The following is a 20,962-nucleotide window of genomic DNA, read 5'->3' as shown; positions in this document are numbered from 1 at the left end:
ATTATTATACGTATAATCAATATATTTAGAATATTATAACTCTAAATAAAATATTATATGTTCGTACATTTTCTACCAATCTTTTAGTATTCCACTTATATTAAAGTCCAACCCCTGTTGTACCTTTCTTTCAAATAACTGCCTTTTCTAAGCTTCTCAAACATATATTTAATTTATCAACTAATTCATAAGAATTCATTTAATCAAACCCCTTATATATTCATAACTATCATTTTTAATAACATCCGTAAATTATATTATCGTTAAAATCTCATTTTTCCTATTTCATAACATAATATTTCTTAAATATAATTTTCCGAGACATTTTTATGAGTTTTCTATCGATTTATCGCTACTATATAATTTAATTAAACAACAATACATAGAATTACGTATTTGGTTAATCATCCGATGGAATTGTGTAAATTAGCTATAGTAATAATTAAATCTGACAAATCTAATAATTTAATTACCCAATTATATCATTTTTATAGCAAATGTGATATTTAATTCAACATCAATTTAAATAGCCAAAATCATAAAATATTTTGATAAAATAGTACACCGTTCAATATAAACTATATTTAATAAAAAGACGAATTAAATAATATAATTATGTAAATTAATAAAAATTCAAACATAAATTACCTGTTTCTTCTTTCGCCCGCGAGGAATTGCAAATTTCTGAAGTAGAAATTTATATATATGTATATGTTATATATAGGTGTAATGAGAGAGAGGAGAAAGATGAGAGGTGGCCGCCACTCTCGTCCACTCTCTCTTCTCTTATCATTTTATATATATATATATATATATATATTTATATATACACATTATAAATAAATACTATTATTATTATTCTATTTATTTAATTAAACTTTTCTCAAAATACCCATTACGTCCTTCCCAATTTTCTTAATTAATATAATTTGCTTTCAAATATTATAACAAACTCCAATTTAATCCGTTCAAGTTTTATTATATCTGAAATTCAGTCTATAATTTGTTGACTAATTAAATTTAAATTTCTAATAATTATCAATCACTCTCCCAATTATGTGAAAAATTCTACGGACGTCATACCGAGTTCTGCAGAATCTGTTTTACTAGCTATTGAAATGTAAATCGTTGTGGATTTAGGGGTTTATTGGAGATTTTTTAGTATGATGTGTCCTAACATGTTAGAAAAATGTATAATATGGAACCCCTACTGTCTAATGAGTCATTCTACTATATTGGACTTATTTTTTTTACGTACCAAATTAGTGTAAGTATAAAAATAAGGAATTTTGATACTTTATTCATGGACCAAATGGGTCAAACTTGCTGATGCTCAGTGAAGAGCCACCACCGTTACCTTGGACATTAGAAAAAATGATTAAGGGGGTATCATACATATTGTAATACTATTTGATATTTTTAAATAATAGTACGTATTGTTAAAAACTAATTAAATTTTCAATAATTTATTAAATATGTATTCTCCAAATCACTAATTAAATGATTTTAACGTAAGAAAATTAAAAAAAAAACATTGAAGTCGTTACTCTAAATAACGTCCACAAGCTATTTATGAAAAAAAAAAATAAAATTAAGACCTTAATTATTTCCAATACAAGACTCCAAGCTATTAATTAAAAAAAATTAAATTAATACAGCTCAAGATTTATTTAAAAAAAAATAAAAGTCTTAACTTCTAGTAATGATTTCCAATAGTTTATAAAACTTTTAGTTTTATCTTATTTTTATGAAATTTTATTATTATTACAATATTAAAATAATTAGGCCAAATATGGTCCTCACTCCTCAGTCATTTTCGAGCCATGTTATATTGCTGGTTTACAATTTCTTTCCCAATTAGGGCTCTTCACTCCAAAACCTTCCTCTCTTCTGAATGTGAGACGCGCACTGAGCTGCCCCAAATTGAAGATGAAGCTGAAGCAGTTAGAGGGCCTTCTTGGTTCCCTTCAACAGTTCGAAACTCCAAAGGTCTCTCTTTCTCTCTCTCGCTCTGTAAATCTTATTCTGTGCTCTTTTGTTGCTTAGTATGTTTGCTTTGTACAAGACTACTGCTGTATGCTAAGTGCAATGGCATCCTCTAATTGTGTAACAGATTGAACTGGAACAATATCCAACTGGACCCCACATTGCGTCTCGGTTGCTCTACACTGTAAATATTCTCTACACCCGATTCTTCTCTTTTTCTCTAATTTTCTCAAGTGCCCTTTTTGGTCATATACTATATTGATGCACTTTTTGGTTGTCAGTGAATTTTAAATATTGTAAATAGTTCCTTTATGGGTACTTAGATTCCATCCTTTAGCATAATTCAGGCAGAGAATTCATTTGGGGATGTGTCGGATAAGGTGGTGGCAGATTTTGGTTGTGGGTGCGGTACACTTGGACTGGCTGCTGGTCTTTTGGGTGCAGAGTAAGTAATTGGTTTCTCTCTTTAATCTGCTTCCTGGTGGGTTTGAATGTGTGCACGTTTTGTGGCCAGTTATGTTGTGTATCATGAGGCTTATTGATGCTTCTTTTCATTGACCAGGCATGTTATTGGCTTTGATATTGATGCGGAGTCTATTGAAATTGCATCCTTAAATGCAGATGAGCTAGAGGTACTTGGATCAAAAACAATATATTGTGTGATTATGCTGTTGTTTATTTTGCTTAATCTATGATATCTTCTGGGTGCTGTTTTGTCCTAATTTTGTCATTCAATTAGGCCTTACGTTCTAGTTTATAATGAATCTCAAAGTCCTTCTATATTAGACATTTCGCACTATTATATGACTCTTTACTTTTCTTGATGAATTTAACTTGCAGTTAGACATGGATTTCATTCAATGTGATATCAGGAACTTAAGATTGTCAGGTAATTCTTCCTGAAGAAATTCACCCCCAACAAGAAACAAAAGATTCATATTATAGTAATTAAATTTAAGATGAAATGTGATGGTTGATCCAAAAGTTATTATGGGAATATAACGGGAAGCTCTCATATACTTGGGACTGGACAAAAAATGTTTCCATTCTATAAGAGAGAATGTAGCCATCAAAGCATCTTTGTTATAGGTAGACATCCTGGATGAGAAGTAAATTAAAATGCTGACAACTGCTCTTGACTTTTGCACAGATCGAGCTATTGATACTGTAGTAATGAATCCTCCTTTTGGGACGAGGAAGAAAGGAGCTGATATGGATTTTCTGTCTATGGCTTTGAAGGTGCGATCGTGAACTACATTCTGATTTATCCATAATGGATATATCACCTTCTATTTTGCTCCATGCATTTGTTTTACTTCTCTGAGAAATTGACAAATTGATGTCAGGTGGCTTCTGGAGCAGTTTATTCCTTGCACAAGACCACAACGAGAGATGTAAGTTCGCTTTTCTTTGGAACGTTTGATTATTTTGTTGTTTCTCCATTAAATGTTCTATCAAAAAATTTCTTCTGGAATAAGGGTATAATTTCATTATTCATATTGCAAATAAATCAAATATTGGTTCTTCCCAAAGTACAATCTCTTGCCTCACGATGCTTGTTATTTGCAGTTGCAAGTTTGATTACAACCTTTGTGCAATATTTAATTCTCCTTATTTATCGCCAGTTTGCTGGGTCTAATGACTTTTTCCTTCTATGTAAATATTGAGTTCCGCCTTTGCTCCTAGTCTAGTTCTCTGGTGCAACTGCTTTTTTCCTGGTGCTGCTATTGTGATTGTCTTTGTATTTTATCCTATCCGGCTGGCAAAATGAGACCGTTGGTTTATGAAGAATTAATTCTCTCATTTCTTTTTTCTATCTTAGCACTTTCATGGAACATGGGTGAGCTTTATTCCCTTACCTGAATCAACTGAAGATTCTCCACCGAAATGGATACCTTGGAGCTAACTTTGGTTTATGAGGGAAATGGATGCAACAGGAAATGTAATGGTACTTCTGAGCAAAATAGTTAGATACCCAAGTATGATCGAATTTTCCAAAACCATGCCAACAGTAGTTAAAGATTACAAAAGAAGAGGATCACTGGAATTTTAAGGTTAAAATTAATACAATAAAAGCTAGAGGCTATGGGAGTTGTGATTCTTGATCACTTTGCTTCATTTACCTCTTCAATGTCCTCCGCATAAATTTTTGAATTGTTATTTTTTGTTGCAGCATATGGTTCACTGGTCTGTTGCACAGTAAATCTTATGTTCCTGTTGATGTCACTTAGACTTTCTTATGATTGTGCATTGTTTGATTGTGAGTAGAGATATTTTAGAAGCATCTAACCTAGATGGTTTGAAGTCAGTTGGCCCATTAATTCACACTTTGAAGTTCTACTTTTCTGCTCTTTGTTTATAGTTTACTACATCATCTGCCCCCAACATGAAATGTTTCCAAAAGCTAATAGCAAAAACATAAGGCATAGGATATATGACACAAGGTATCTATTTGTGCAATAGTTAGGAATGTACTTAATTTCTTTGCTCTTATACACCTCACCTTTAGATTTCCATGGACATATTCTGTCGTGCATGCATGATGACTTTCCTATCTCTACGATATTGTATGATGATTTTAACGAATGTGAGCTTCATATGGTTTCCATCTTATGTTCTATGTGCATTTTTATCCAATTTTTGCCTAATTGTCATCTGCTAAATTTCTACAGTTTTAGCATACCATGATATTTCTCTACTATGTTTAGTAGAATGTGAAGAAAGCTCGTGCTAAATATGATGTGATTTAACTAAATATCTACCTAATATTTTTCCGACTGCAGCACATCAAAAGAACTGCATTAAGAGAATATAATGCAAGCAGTGCCGAGGTTCTAAGTGAGGTACCTCATCTTGACTTACTGTTCCCTAGTGGCATACTTTAGCACAGCCTGCTGATCCTACATTCTTTAGTTTGGTGCTTTTAGCATCCATAGCAAAAATAGCTCGCACCAACTTATGAGACTTCTTGGAAAACTTGTCTTTCTGTAGCTTCGTTTTGATGTGCCCCAACTCTACAAATTTCACAAGAAAAAGGAGGTTGATGTAGCTGTGGACTTGTGGCGATTCGTTCCAAATAACAATCGACCAAAGCATTTGTAGAACTGTAGCAGGTACCTCTAGCTGGCCCGAAAAGATCTTTAAGTATAGCATTTTCAACAGAACAATATTCTGTTGGGCAATTGAGGTTCTTTCACAGACATGATCTTGTAACCAGTATGCAGGGTTGATTTCCCTTGGATATCATGTTTCCCGGATCATAAAAAAACTTATAATTTACTTTGTACTTGACTACTTGTACAGAATATCCTACTCGACACGCCACAAGCACAGAGTCGAGGTGTATCAATTTGTTGCCCTCGTTCCACCTCCTTGCAGGGCCCAGTGGGCAACACAAGACATTTTATTGGTTGATGATGCTCATTGAAATTAGAGGCTTTTAGAAAACACTCCACCTCAGTTATTGTAATTAAACAAAAAATTGATGTTATAATATGTAGAACTACTACATAATCAGTCAATAACTGGGCCTCTAGTGTTGTTGCTGGGGATAAGTCTTGGACGTCTAGAAGATGCATATTCTTGGAGTTTTTGGGGTTCTTGGTGGGTAACCTAAGCCGGGCTGTCAAGTAGGCCTAACGGTCTCAGTTGGACCATGGAGTGGAGACTTTGGAGTGTAATAATTGGATTCCCCAAGTGGGCCTAATAACCACAGTTGTACTAGCTATTAGGCATTTAGGTAATGGTTTCTAGTTGGACCTTCAGATAGGTAGGCAAGGCCTTTAAGTGGATAACTTGTAAGCTGGACTTCAGGTAGGAGGTTACTAGGCCCATGTCGGTGGGCAGAGGTCGAAAAGCTATTGCAAGTCATATTGGGCTAAAGGAAATTTTCGGCCTCTCCGAAAGGCCAGAGGGTATCATATTCAATTTTAGTGAACTTTAATTACAAACAAAAAAGTTAGTGGATAATAAATAATAAAATAAATTTTAATTAAAGAAAACTTCAAATATTAAAACTTAAAAATAATTTGTACACAGCGAGATAAATTTTGAATTGAAATTTTTAATGTAGTAATCAATCTCATTAACAAATGAAATTTATTTTTAACTTAATATTTCAATTCTTAAAAAGTGTAATTTTATTTGGATAACCAAAAATTTTAAAGATTAAAAAGTGATTAGTTTGTAAATGTTTTACTTCACACTAAAGATATTTATAATAGAAAAAAGTAACTAAGTTAATTACAATTATAGTAATGAAAAGATTTATTCTTAGTATTATTTTTTATATATAGGGCATCCATTTTTTAAAGCTGGATGGAGTTGTACAATCCAATTGACCAAAAGAGTCGAGTCCTAATTAAGGTAAAATCAGTTGGACAAAGTGCCCAAAGCTTAAAGAGCAAAAGACCACCTCCTACCCAGTTGAGAAATTTGCTTGCAAACTGAGCTAGTCTACACCTACTTTTTAGCCCGCTGGTGGCTCAAACATGAGATATTTAATATTATCTAAAATTAAAATATGAGATATTAACTAATAATTACAATTTATGATGAATTTTAAATATTTATTTACAAAAAAAAAAAAGTATCAAAACCTACTAAATTGTTGTTTAAGTTTATTTTTTTAAACAATATAAATAAAAATACCGTATTTTATTATTATTGTATAAAATTAAAATAAGAAGATTACTGACTAATTAATAATTCTAATTTATGATGAACTTTGAATATAAACTTGATATGATATTGAATATGTACTTAAATAATATTTATAAATAAAAAATAAAAAAGTTCACGAACATAAAAAGTGTAGCTGGCGAAGGGCTCGACTTGAATATGAGTCGTGTTGTGAGTTTACGAGTCGATTCGATTCATCTTGCACCCCTAATGCTATTCCGTGAAAATAGACTCCCCTAAGAATTCGAGCTCGACTCGTTTGCACTCCTACATGCATGATAGACAATGTAAGTAGCATGACAAAGAAGGCCATAATGAATTTTACTCTCTATATATAATTCAACATTACAATGAAAAAGATCATAAATGGCCAACCTAATTGGCTTTTTGGTCACCTATATATCCTAATAGTTTAGAACTTTTCTAGTTGACACCTTCTCTATTTAACTGAAATACTTAACCGGATTTTGATTTGGCATTGCATACTACATATTGGAAACTATATAGCATTCCAATATCAACTCCCCATAGCCATCTACATCAACAAATCCTTAGTTTATCCCAAGTATTCAAGGATGTTCTAGATGGCAGTCCAGTGACCATAACTGGCACACGCCTGATAGCGGTTCTTAATACTTTAGAACAAATGCTACATTAGGCTTTCTACATTGAACAACATACTATAAGTTGTCAAACAACAAAGGCGTAGGGAATGCCCTACATTGTCTTATCTTCCTCATTAGTATCGGTAGATAGAGTCTTGGAATATTTAATGACAAACCTCATAGGAAAAAAAACCCATGTTCAACCCATCCATCTTAAACCTCTTCAACGTCAATGTACGAGACTTGGTGTCATTCCTAGCATCTTTCTGGATCTATGTCCATAGATCTTGATCTCAAAGATATTAAAAGTTTCGCCCAAATCTTTTATGGAGAATTAAGTAGAGAACCATACTTTAGTGTCTCCTAACATTTTACTATCATTCTTAATGAGCAATATATTGTCCACATGAAGCACCAGAGAAAACGTATTGAGCTCCTACTGACCTTCTTATACACAAATGAATCATATTCATTCTTGACAAAATCATACAACTTTATGAATTCATCAAAATAATTATTCAATTTCGCGATGCCTATTTGAGTCCTTAAGTGGATCTTTGGAGTTTTCAAATCCTTTTTTTTTTCGATAGATGTAAATTTCGTTTGGATCTTTTCCTTAATCTTTCACTAAACAATGCCGTCTTTATATCCACTTCCCATTTCGTAGTCATAAAACACAACTTATGACAAGTAGGATCCTTTTGATTTTGCCCGTAGTTGACGGGAGAATATGTTTCCTCAAAGTTCTCATGTGGCCTTTCTAATTTGAGTATCCACTACAAAATTCCTTTTTCTAAGAATTGCATTTATCAGAACAAAAACATTTGTTCCGAGGGACGAAAATAGTCTCCGGTAAATTCTCTTGGATAACCAATGCAAGATGGATCTAGTATTCAACTAAACCCCTACTAGTCTTTCAACATATGCAAGACACCACCAGTCTGTCATGCCATTATTATATGTTATTTTGTGTATGATTTTAAATAACACCATATTCAATAATTTGATTGTCGTTTCTAACGGGTAGCACCAAAAGAAAAGAGGTAAAGAAGTGGATCTTTTCATTGATTGAAACGTGTGTAACAAAGTTTGATTTCTCCTTTCAGCCATGCTGTTAAGCCGTGACAATGCAGGAGGTGGCCACTAAGAGAGAGAATCACATTCTCTTTTAAGTAATTCAAGAATTCTCCACTTAAGTACTCACTACCTCGATTAGATTTAATGGTCTTAATTTTACATCCAATTTGATTTCCTACAGAAAAAAGTTTGAACCCTTTGATCTTTTCAAACTTTTTAAACTTTTACTTGATTAAGTACACACAACTAAACCATGAGTGATTATCAGTAAAGGTTATGAAGAAGGAAACTACTCCTTTGGCTTGAGTACTTAATAGCCAACAAACATCCATGTGAATAAAATCCATCAGATTCATGAATTTGCTACTTTGTTCTACAAATGGCTTTAATTGTCTTTTTCCCCTTTAGAAAAAAATCATAAGTTGACAGAGCATCTAAGTTTTATCTTTCTAGATCTTTAGAGTCAATCAACCTCTTTATCCCATCCTTGAAAAAATAACCTAGCCCAGCGTGCCATGTTTGTATAATTTTTGGTCCTCTAATTTTTCTAACTTTTTGTTGAATATCCATACTCAAATTATAGTCATTAGTAATATACAAACCAATTGTTAACAGGGAATATACAAACCAATTATTAACAGGAAAATACAACACCGTCACAACCTAAGAATTTTTAGTTATATCGATCATGTCTCATGGAACTTCCGTATAAAAACCCTAAAAATTATATATATAATATTCATAAGCCCGGCCTCAATGTCAACGGATTGTTGGGAAAGAAAAAAAAAAGTCCCGAAATGGTATGACGATTTGTACCTTTCTCGAATTAGTTTCCTTTTTTCTGTTGGTTGTGGGTAGGGGCAACGTATTTAGTAAATGAAACATCTAGAAGTTTGAGCACTATCATACTCAATAGACGACATCAGATTGCGTCTGTAAGGATTCTGCCCCGATCACGTATGAATAAGAATATATTAATGGATATATGAGATTGCATATATTGCTAGGTAGAGTGTTTGATAATGGTATCAATCTTATAGAATAATCCTCAAGATTTTTTCTTTTTTTTTTTGGTTAATAAATTAAAGGATTTTTAAAGTTAGGAGACAATAATGTGATTCCCAGACGCAGAAAGATGGTGTGCTAAATCTTTAAAATTTGATGTACCTGAAAATACGAACAATACAAGAATCTTGTATCGTATAATATTATTATGCGATTGAGGTTGATTTGGTGTTTGGTAGGATAAAATTTTGGGATTGCTTTAGTGTCTTTGGATTGGAGTAAATTCTTGTCTGCATTTGTGATGAGTTCCTTGTGTGTTAAATATACTGTAAATTATATTGATAGATTTTATCCCCTATATTTTTTTAAAATAGTTAAAAATCTCTCGTCTTTTAAAAATAAATTAAAATCCCCTATGTTTTAATAAACTCAGCAAAAAATCCCCCCTTTCATCAGTGAAGGTGAGATGCACGCCCCTGAACTGCGTTCGAACTTTATTATTATTTTTTTTTTTTACGTATTTTGACATTTTTTTATCTTTAATTGACTAAATGCTCCTATATTGTATCTAAAATTACTATGGTCCAATTGACTTTTTTTTTTGTATTTATCTCTCCTAAAAATATAATTTTTTATTTTTAAACATATTTATATTAAATATCAAAATAAAAAAAAATTACATTAAAAAACTAATATACTAAATTTTATATTTAAATATGTACATGAATATAAATATTAAGTAATTATAGTAATTATAATTTATAAATTAATTTAAATATAATAATTATTATAACTATCTAAAATTATTCTTAATTAACTAAACTGTATATTTAAATTAATTAAGTATAATACTTATTATAATTATTTGAAATTATTTTTAATTAATTAAAATATATATTTAATTGGTATAATTATTATAGTTATATAAGGGGACTTCTTGCGGCGTGGGTCTTGCTCTCGGGTCGGCTTGTACCTAATGTCTCCACAAAACTTGCAGTATTTCAAATCGATGTTGTCCTTTCAGTACAGCATGCAGCCATTCTGACATGCATCAATTTTCTCAACGGGTAAACTCAAATCTTTTATCAATTTCTTCATGCTGTAGTAATCTCTCAGCAGGGTGTCACATGGGGCAATATTTTATTAGCCCATTGCAATATTTGATAAATGATCGCTCAGAAATATGACCGTCCGCCTTGATATCCACCAACTTAGCAACAGATGCGAATTGAGATTGGGCGCAACCGTTCCACAATGGATGGTCGACAGTATGCACTATATCGTAAAACAGTATGCCGACCCTTACACATAATCATAGGAGCCACCACCATAATAATATGAACTTGCACCGACATCAATAGGGCAGGACCTCGTACTATCATCAGGCACACCATCGTGAGAAGAGGAAAAATAACTCGACCCGACTACATAAAAAATCATCATCTGCGCCTAATCCATCTGTTGTTCATTATCCCAGTGTGAATAATTACCCTCCTCATGAGCAGTTGGGGTTTGCTCTTCTGGTACTGGAGGGGCAGTCAAAGCATCAAAGTACTCCTGCACCCTTTTCTCGCTATGAGAAGTCCAATTATAATATTTTGGCATAAATCCTAGCATGCACAAGTGATAACTGACATTGTCGGGTGTTATAAACTTTGTGCTTTTGCGCTTCCAGCAAGGACACCTAATTTTATCATCATCCATATGTCCACGCTGACACTTGACCTATTTTATGAAAGTCTTAACCCCATCCTGAAACTCCAGTGGTAGACATGCCCTTCCCGGGAGATTCTTATGATACACCCATCTCCTCAATTCTCGTAACATGATGATATATATATCACTGCATATTCACACGTGTATATATATTTATATAATTCGAGAACCTATAAATTTATAATTAAATATTACATTACACTAATTAAGAATACATAGCATATAAGATAAAAAAAAAAAAATAAAACTAAAATGAGTAAACTATAATGAATTTAATTAACAAAAAATATTAAATTAGTCGTTGTTACCTGGTCAACCAACTTAACAGATGATCAGTAGTTGACGGTCCAAAAATTCAGTAATAATCTACCTAATCAAGTGTATATGCACGAAAAATCAGAATATTGAGTGTGTTTGTGGTTAATAAAAATTTCTACAACAAATGAAATGAAATAAAACAACTTGCAACACAATTATATATAAGATATTTTGTAACGGCTTTTGGAATGATTAATATAGTCCTTGAAAACTAGCCGTTAAAAAATATATTTGTTATCATGTGCACGTTTGGAACGGCTTTAGTAATACTTTCTAGTACAAAAAGCGGTCCCTAATGACTTGGTTTTGCAACACCATCTTATTGTATAGTTTCTCGCTGTGTTTTCCATGGTATTTGTAGCGGCTTATCATTTTTATTCAATCCGTTATAAATATTACACGTCGTTATAAAAAATATATGAAAATAGTAACGACGAAATATTTGTAATATGTTTTGTAAGGGCTAGCATAATGCAAAAATATAGTTGTCCCTAATTTCAGAATAACGACTATAGTTTTGTAACGACTTTAAGGATACAATGATACTGTAACGGCTTCTTCAATGGCTTTGTCCGATACAAAAAAATAAATTGTTATCAGCCCTTCCATGACATCATCACATTCAATCCGTTATAAATACATAACAAAAGCCGTAAAAGCCATTACAAATCTCGGATTTTTTTGTAGTATCATAAATTTTACCACTTGCAGAAACAATAATAATGATCATCATCGTGTTTTTAGATTTTTATATTTGTGGTTAATTTACATTTAATACTATGATTAATTTATATTTGTCATGGTCCAATATGTTGGGTTTTTAGATTTTTATCACTATGGTTAATTTATATTCGTCATGGTTTTTCTTCTTCTTTCATAGTAGTAAACTGTAGACAAAAATCATATTTTGTTTAGTGAAGGAATATTTGTGTATTTAGACATATTAGACCTCAAAACATGTATAATTAATTTTATAACAATATACCTATTGTGAAAATACTAGTAATTACTTTATCTTTTGTGATGTTCTTTTTTAAAAAGTCAATTTGACCTTCAAAACCTTAAAACAAAAGACAATGCGACCAGAAAGGTATTAACTTCGTTTCTCAAGTTCCAGAGGTTGTCCTTTTTCTTTTTTATTTAGAGGAATTTTGTACCTATTAACATATTTTATACACACAACTACATATATATACTGACACTACTTGTATCTATGTCTATGTATGTGTCTTGTGGTGTAGGGTTAAGACATTGCATGTGCCCACAATCCAAAATAGATACACCCCCACGTTATATGTCGAAAATCAAATCATAATCTTAAAGATTAATTAATATTTATCCCAAGTAACCAACATAATCCCTTGTTTCCTTCACTGTCCTTCGTCATGTTAAATAAATATATCAGCGTATGCTGGCACGATAATTGCTAAACTTTTGCCTTTTCAAAGCAACAAATTGATAGAACTTCCGTACCAATTTTGTTGATCAATTCTAATTTCTAAAGATTGTACCCTGAAATTTATAAAGTTATAGATTAATAATTAATTTATTACACCTTTGTTAGTATGTAAAAAGATAAATTTAGACATTCTTTTTTCAAATTTGATATCAAAGAAATGCGATCAGAGGTTAATAATAATAAATGTAATATATTTGATGTGCTTTCTTCACAAACTGGATTACAAATTTAATAGACCAGATTAAAAAAATATTTCATGTGTTATTGAGTGCCACCAAAAACTGAATAAAAAGTAAGTTAGTTGGCTCTAATAAGTATATTAAATCAAGATTTCATCATATTTCGGTTAGTAGCAGAAGAAAGAGAAAGGTATCATTTAATTTTACAAAAATAAATATAAGTTTAAGTTTGGTGTGGTAGTAATCTTAGAAATGTCATATTAATTACAAAATGAAGTCATTCTTTTTATGGTCAAATTGCATATTACCCCCATGTTTTCAAAAGTAATCTAAAAACTCTCTTGTGTTTTAAAAATAAACAAAAATTCCTCTTTATTTTTTTAAATATAGCACACTCGTCCCTCACCATAAATGAGAAGTAAACCAAGGATCTCCATTGGAGATTATAGAGGTAGGAACTCCATATAATCTTATAATTTTTGAAACATAGAACCCAACCAACTTATTCAAGAAATCATTTTTTCATAACGGCAAAAGGTGAGCAAATTTAGTCAATCTATCCACAATTACTCAAATAAGGATAAATTATATTTTTTTATCCCATAAGTGGACCTGTTTTCAGTTTTGGTCCCACATTCAGATCAATTTGCACATTCAGTGCCATATTTGGTTTTTTTTTTTTCTCAATTTTGAGGACCATTGAGGGATTTCTGTCCAATTGATAACGTCAGCTGCTCTCTCTGTTAGTCAATACAATCAAAATAAGGGTAAATTACATTTTTGGTCCCATAAGTGGACCTATTTCTAATTTTGGTCCCACACGTAAATGTGCGAATTGCCGTTATCAATTTCAAAAATAATTATCACCAATTCTGAATTTAATAGAGTATTAAAAAATAGAAAACAAAAAACAAACAACAATAATTTTTTTAAAAATATATTAAAATATCTGATGACATTTGTCAGAATTCTGAACTAATTTCATATAATGGATGAATTTTTTTGGGACGGAATTGCGATGTTAAAATCGACTGAAATGAAAAATTAAATTAGGGATGAATTTTGCGACAAAAGCCGTCTCATTCTAACACAATTTGGAAAGTCTTTACAGATAGGAAGCGTTCCAAAGTTTTTTTTCTCGATTTTCGACAAATCCTCTATCAAAAACACGAGTCATAAATAATAGAGATAGCATCTCAATGTCCATAAAAAATTGGGTCCGAAAATGTAACGTCAATGCTTAAATAGTCCACCCCAAACTCCGTCTATAGCTCCGTCATCTGGACGTGTTTTCCAACCGCTATAACATGTCTATCGGAAATCCATTGCAAAAATTCCGACCGATATGTTTGTCTGACAAAATTATTATCCAACACCACCTTTTACGACGGCCTTCCTTTTGTCGGAAATGCGTCGGTAATTCATCACCAATTTAACCAGCAACAAAAACTCGTCAGAACTACCATTGCAAATTCCATCGCTAAAACGCCATTCTTTTTTGTAGTGTATTCAACATAAAAATACAAAAAAGTTATTTTCCTGGAATAATTTCATAATTTCACAAATTTAAAGGGTTAAAATAATGTAGGAAAAAAACCTTAAATTGACTATTTACCCTATAAAAGGTCAAATTTCATCTCTCTTTTTTGCCGGAAAATGGTTTGAAAAACTAAACTTAGACAAAAAAAAAAGCTAAACTTTAGGAATGATCAAGTCAAGAAATAAACTTTATTAAGAATTAAAGTGATTTTAAATACAAACTTAAAGGACCGATTATTCTATTTACACTTAATTTTTTAAAAGATGAATTATATTTTACATCATGTAAATATAGATATAACATATTTAGTCCGGCAACTTTAATAATAATATAGATAGTCCTATAATTCGGATCACCCTCACAAATTTGGTCTTACTTTCAACACATTAGGTCCAAAGCTTTCACACATTTAGTCCAAAATTTCACACGTTTGGATTAGGGTCTCACATATTTCCAGTTCTTGACATTTGGTTCTGATTAATTGATAAATTTGGTCCTTCCTAGATTTTCTGGAAAAGGTCTTTGCCGTAAATAAACAAGTGAGCCTCATGTGATCGGACATTTGCCAAAACAATAATCTTCTTTCAGTTTAAGGGATTTACCGAGGTGGGAAACAAATGACCAAGATTGTCAATTCAGAATCTTATATGTGTCAATCTCAGGACCAAATTAATGTGTCAAACAATGCATGACCAAATGTATGAGGCCCGAGCCCAAATATGTCAAAATTAAGACAAAAATGTGTGAGGTAGGTCTAAATTATAGGACTACATTTATAATTAATAAAAATATAAAACTAAATGTGTTATACTTTCGTAGTTACATAATTTGCCATTTTATAAAATTATTTGATCTTTCAAAAGAAGAACTTCCGACCATATTAAACTCTATGCAAAATCCGCTAAACGTGTGATCCTGCCAGAAATGTGGATTACATCCATAAGAAAAGTTAATTATTTAACATTTATTTGGAAGACCCTCTGGAAAATAAGTGACAATAATTTGTCGGTATTATCACATACCTCAAGAAAATGAGACACTTTGGGGAGACAGCACTTCAGGTACATTAATATAAAAGCATGCACGATACCGTTTTATAATTAGACCAATTGATGGTTTGTTTTTTGTAATTGCATGAGTTCACATGTCTGTTTAAGAGAATGAGGGATTCACACTCGCAATTTTCCACCACACAACTACTTATGAAGTATGACCCACAATTCATGCCTGGAACAGCTCGACTAGATTTCGTGGTGGCAATTATCTCATTTTTGTTTCTAATACCCTGGACATGGAATATGGATCTGTTGTTTCTAAGATAAACTGTAGTAAAATTCGGAGTTAATAATGATATCCTAAACCGACAAAGATTACACATTATAAATTGAGATAATATATATAAATATATATTTATATATTGATAGGGGTGTTTAATTACACCAATTGAGAAGAACTTAAATAACCCTCCTACTAAGCCAAAGTACCAGCACCCCAGGATCAACGCGACCCACTCCAACAACCCCCTCCGAGAACTTGGGATCTTGGCCATATAATGTCTGACGACTCATGATGTGAGATGGCACCACATATGGCCCTGTAAGTAATGTGTATTTATGGCAAGATATATTTATTTTTTACTATCTCATTTACTATTCCAAATCATTATTCACCATCTCAAATTTAGGCTGACTTAAGAATCAAAGGGTCTTGCCGAGAACCATTTCGGCTAGCCTAAAGTGCTTTTGTCTTTCTAAGGACCACCATACATTTGAGATAATCCAACTGGATCATGGAGTTTGACCCCTAAGGAGCTTGCTTATTCGACCCGTATCATATATATATGTGTATATGTGTGTGTGTGGGTGTATGGATTAATTATTAGCTGTTATGTATTGGCAAAAGATCTTTCCATCTCTAATTGATATCTACGGTTATAGGGCCGAGAATATCTTTCTAAATCCCAAAACATTCGCTGCATGCAGGATTTAATTCTTCGATATATATATACATATGGTTGCTTGGATTCTCATGTTGATCTCAATTTCATTATTTCCAAAGGAATTGCCTTTCTGATGTGGGAATTTTCCCGTGCAGTGTAATGTAATGAAAATTTGTTTAATATATAGTTGTCTAATTTCATAGTTGATGTCTCGCGTGCAGACATGACAATTTCCAAATAGAAAGTTGTCCAATTTGTCTTTGATTGTACATTTTGAAATACTTGGAATTGGTGATCTTCGAGTAAAAGAAGTGTGGTATGAAAAATTTTTTTGGAGTAAGGACGATGAGATATTATTAATTGAAATCAAATCATTATAATTATATTTGTTAGATTACAATAATTATACTCTGATAAATAATATCAAATAAATTAAATTTAACTAACAACAACTATTACAGTAGAATCAACATTGAGAAATAACACACCTACTATTCAATAGACATAACATCCCAAGCATAAAACGAGATTTGGACTCATGATCTCTAAAATCATGGGCCTCAGCTTATTTTGAGCACAAATTCATAATAGATTATTTCAAAATAAGGCAAATCTATGCATTTACAGTTTGTGATTTTGACAACTGGGGATCAATCTCTTGCAATAAAACCATACATAAACTAGATATATCAAATTAATATGTGTGGGATCTGACGTTATATATCTCTTTATTTATTAGATACTTTCTAAAAAAATCTATATCCTTAGGTATTGAGAAAATTACAATTTTGATCCCGTATCAGAAAGGATCACAATTTCAGTCATTTTGAAATTTAATTTGGCAATTAATTAAGTCTTGTAATTGAAGAAAAATGACACATTAATGACAAAATCCATCCAAAATTGCCAAATTTGTATGTGCGCCACAGGTAAACTTCATATTATAGGCAGATTTCCAACCCGCGGATTTTATCCTTAATATGCAAATTAACTATTTTAAATTCTAGGCATAATATTACTAAATTGAATTTCAACAAGATTCTAAATAGGTTCGACATTTCCCTTGTGAATGAAGTCTCGATATTTATATGTACGAGATCGAAAACTGAAAATCAGGTTGAAATTTAGAATGTACCCCTCAAATGAACCCTAATTAAATCCAGCTAAATTGCAATTTTTGATTGAATTTTATTCTTAATATATCAATTCTGTAAGATTACGGAGTCCAATAATCTAATTGAATTCCAACAGATCTAAATCGACACCTCTATAGATAATCAAAACTGCAATTTTCCCATTAAGTATTATTAGATTTCCAATGTTAACATTGTCAAATTTCACCACTTTATAATTAATCCTTATTTGTGGTCCCTGGTCAATAATCACACAGTCAACAAATTCAAAAGATTTCTACATAAAATGCCAATCAACTAAATCAAGTCTACAAAACCTTGAAGCGCGTGAATACATAATTACAATTTTTCAGCTTGAGGACTATTCAATTGCAACCCTAATCTACTTCGTACAATTATTTGCTTTACTTTATTATATTTTTGTATTCCAGAACTTTAAGGGGTGGGGGAGAACACAAAAAAGAAAAACATGGACTAAAGGCGCGTGTGTTGGGTTAGAAATGTTGTCCGAAAACTACTAATTATTGCATATTTAATGAGTTAAAATCAGAGACAATCGCTTTCAAGTGTATTTATTAAATTCTAAATCAATGACCATAAGGCAAGAATATATATAATAGGGAGGGATTTTGATAAGAGCTGTCGAAACGAGCAACAACAGCATATTAATTAATTCCCAAGAATATATATATATAAATAGAATGAATCACACAAAATCTACACACTATCTGATCCAGCGATGCAATAATTACTGAGAGCAAAGTGTTGACAGCTTAAAAGGGGTATCAGAAGATCTCTCTGATTCCATACCAGTTTTTAGTTTCTTTTCCTTTTCTTTAATTTTCTTTGCAGACTACAAATCAAGAAACACAAAAGAAAACACGCAGTAGTAGGTTTGTAAGAAAGATGGGAAGCAATTATTATGGAGAAGGAAACCCGGGGAATGAAAGAGGTTCAGGGTTTTCATCTTCATCTTCATCGTCTTCGTCATCACGAAAAGGGAAAAAGGGCAGTTCAGATAAGCCTAAGCAGCCGCAGAGAGGACTTGGGGTTGCCCAGCTTGAGAAGATCAGGTTGCATAGTCAACTGGGCTCCAATTATCTTCCTCCTGTTCATAACCCTTATGCCCCCAGTTTCAGCCAGGTACTTGTCTTGATTTTCTCCTGTTTTACTAGCTGATAGATTTTCGAATATTCATTTTTCTTTCTGTTGGGGGGATTCGTGCAGTTTTAATCTGTTGAACAAAACTGCAGGAGGATATCAGGCTGCAGACAGCCTACTCATCGTCCTCTTCGTCGTTGTCCCATTCTTCGTCATCCTCACCTTCTAATTATGGCTTTCGGGGACCCCATGCCGTCGTGGTAGGGCTAGCTTCCGTTTTACTTTTTCTTGAAACCTGGCAAACTCAAACAGGGAATTGCGGATCAGGGTTTTGAGTAACAAATGAATTTGAGATTAGTCGATAGATACAGGAGACAGTAATTAATTGGGATTCGTATTCATTCTTATAGTTTCGGTTTCTGATTCTTATCATGTCATAATCATTGTCTCATTATCATATCTCCTGTCCCTTGAAAAGGATTGGATTCTTGAGCTTATAATTAACCCTAAGCCTGAGCCAAAAAGTTTGTACCAGATTCCAAAATTTCTGAGGAAGTGGAACAACACCTGTTAGCTTGGAGGATTGAAAAGAAATTGTGGGCTTAAACTGTACCGTCTTGACTTGTTTTAATGTGCTTTTACTTGCTTATCTTTGCAATCTACCCAACAATGATTAAATCTACCAAACATGGTCTTGTCTCAGATGGGCTTGCCAGATTTAGATAGGACAAATATCAGATATGGAGATACCCAATCCAGCAGTACTATTTCAAGGTTGGTTTTGATTGTTTTTCCTGATATATAAATCAAGCCTTTGTATTCAAATTCTAATAAGATGCTATACACTTACTTGCCAACATATGTTGAGGTCTTGCAAACTGTTTTCAACATTACAAGAAATATTACTTTTGGTCATAGTGCAAATTTGTTGTTAATAGTAATTAACAACGAGTGCGCAACACTATTATCTGCTATTTCAGTAAACAAAGCGAAAACAGTAGTTACAGCTAAGAATCATAGCAAATACTTTAGCCATAGTTAAGGTTACGACAATTGTTGATTAACTGTGGTCTATTTTTAATTACACTGATTTCTTTGAGTTACTATGATTTCTAAACTATACATATTGTAATGCCGGGAAAAATCTATTTGTTTGTATGTGCTGATAGGTTCTTGATTTTGAACTTGCACTTAAACCAGATGGCATTCGGGCAATGCAGGCTTGGGAACTCAACATTTCGTGGAGCCAAGCTTGACTACTAGGCCTTTCTTCCAGCCCACAATTGAGGTATGATCAATTCAACAACGTTCTCTAGATACACACGCACACACGCTAAAAAAAAAAAAAAGGAAATGATCATCGAGAATAAACAACTGAGCATCCTAATAATAGTTGTATATGTTTTTTCTTGTCATTAATTGGATTGTAGGGCTCAATCAACAAGAACAAGCAAGATGGGAACAATCCGATGGGCTCAAGTAGTCAGAACACTGAATCCAGTAGCTCTGAAGACATAGATTTGGAGCTCAGGCTTTCGCTTTAGTTAAACTACTACATAACCATGATTATATATGCGGCCTGGTTGACAGATTTCCTGCTTACATTTGTAAGTTGACCATCAATCTTTAGTAAAAATTCGGCAATCTGCACAAGTTTAAGAAACATGATGTGCTTGATTACAGTTCGATGTTGGAAAGAATGGCATTGAAACTCAAGTTCTGTTGATTGCAAATATTTATAGCCTCCAATGCAGATTTGTTCAGTCATGGTTCATTAGATAGATAATTATTACATTGCATTATTCAGAGTACTTGTGTCGTGGAAGATCGATCCTTATGGTTATCCCACCGGGAATTCGCTTATTGCACCCTCCAATTATACTCAATCGACACCTTATACCCTTAAATTGTATTTTTGGTAATTTATACCTTTGAAATACAACATCCTTGGCAATTTGTATTCGGAACTAATTTCTGGTGAGATTTCCACTTCGGTCAAAATGTGTTTTAAGTTCCATATGGCAGGTCACGCTTTAGTCATAAAGCTCAAAATCATGCCATTTTTGTATCAAAAAGTGTGATTTTGGGACTCTTTAGTATCGAAATCAAAACATCTTTTTAATTCCAAAACGACAACGCACATATGATATTATGAGATTAAAAATACGTAATTATAAATTTTATGAGACTAAAACCGACCATGTGATAGTTAATAGTTGTGGTA

General features: G+C 32.4%; 2 protein-coding genes across 7 annotated transcripts; both read left to right on the top strand.

The window, feature by feature from the left end:
* On the top strand, positions 1,820-5,353 carry LOC105162075 (methyltransferase-like protein 5). Of its 4 annotated transcripts, XR_847820.2 has the most exons (10): positions 1,820-1,989; positions 2,114-2,170; positions 2,310-2,431; positions 2,549-2,618; positions 2,827-2,875; positions 3,137-3,225; positions 3,333-3,380; positions 3,809-3,928; positions 4,770-4,829; positions 4,978-5,056. XR_847820.2 is itself a non-coding variant. In XM_011079996.2 (9 exons), the coding sequence occupies exons 1-9, from the start codon at positions 1,930-1,932 to the stop codon at positions 5,086-5,088; spliced, it is 609 nt and encodes a 202-aa protein (XP_011078298.1). In that variant the 5' UTR covers positions 1,820-1,929; the 3' UTR covers positions 5,089-5,353. The 4 variants fall into 4 exon arrangements, 3 of the variants coding, with proteins under 3 accessions (XP_011078298.1, XP_011078297.1, XP_011078296.1); XM_011079996.2 differs by lacking the exon at positions 3,809-3,928 and having other exon boundaries at positions 2,367-2,431; positions 4,978-5,353; XM_011079995.2 differs by lacking the exon at positions 3,809-3,928 and having other exon boundaries at positions 2,334-2,431; positions 4,978-5,353.
* On the top strand, positions 18,326-20,454 carry LOC105162170 (protein SPEAR3-like). 3 transcript variants are annotated; one of them, XM_020693759.1, is made up of 5 exons: positions 18,334-18,780; positions 18,891-18,998; positions 19,442-19,512; positions 19,908-20,026; positions 20,169-20,229. In XM_020693759.1, the coding sequence occupies exons 1-4, from the start codon at positions 18,544-18,546 to the stop codon at positions 19,999-20,001; spliced, it is 510 nt and encodes a 169-aa protein (XP_020549418.1). In that variant the 5' UTR covers positions 18,334-18,543; the 3' UTR covers positions 20,002-20,026; positions 20,169-20,229. The 3 variants fall into 3 exon arrangements, with proteins under 3 accessions (XP_020549419.1, XP_020549418.1, XP_011078440.1); XM_011080138.2 differs by having other exon boundaries at positions 18,340-18,780; positions 19,939-20,026; positions 20,169-20,454; XM_020693760.1 differs by lacking the exon at positions 18,891-18,998 and having other exon boundaries at positions 18,326-18,780; positions 19,939-20,026; positions 20,169-20,454.

This window comes from Sesamum indicum, linkage group LG5 (assembly GCF_000512975.1).
Source record: "Sesamum indicum cultivar Zhongzhi No. 13 linkage group LG5, S_indicum_v1.0, whole genome shotgun sequence".
NCBI lineage: Eukaryota > Viridiplantae > Streptophyta > Magnoliopsida > Lamiales > Pedaliaceae > Sesamum > Sesamum indicum.
Note: the sequence above shows the minus strand (reverse complement) of the source record. Positions and strands in the feature narration are given on the sequence as shown.

Coding starts and splice junctions, on each gene's coding strand:
- LOC105162075 (XM_011079994.2), top strand. CDS start 1,930: ATGAAGCTGAAGCAGTTAGAGGGCCTTCTTGGTTCCCTTCAACAGTTC. Junction 1,990..2,113: donor AACAGTTCGAAACTCCAAAG/GTCTCTCTTTCT, acceptor ATTGTGTAACAG/ATTGAACTGGAACAATATCC. Junction 2,171..2,309: donor CGTCTCGGTTGCTCTACACT/GTAAATATTCTC, acceptor ATGGGTACTTAG/ATTCCATCCTTTAGCATAAT.
- LOC105162170 (XM_011080138.2), top strand. CDS start 18,544: ATGGGAAGCAATTATTATGGAGAAGGAAACCCGGGGAATGAAAGAGGT. Junction 18,781..18,890: donor ATGCCCCCAGTTTCAGCCAG/GTACTTGTCTTG, acceptor ACAAAACTGCAG/GAGGATATCAGGCTGCAGAC. Junction 19,513..19,938: donor TCCAGCAGTACTATTTCAAG/GTTGGTTTTGAT, acceptor CACTTAAACCAG/ATGGCATTCGGGCAATGCAG.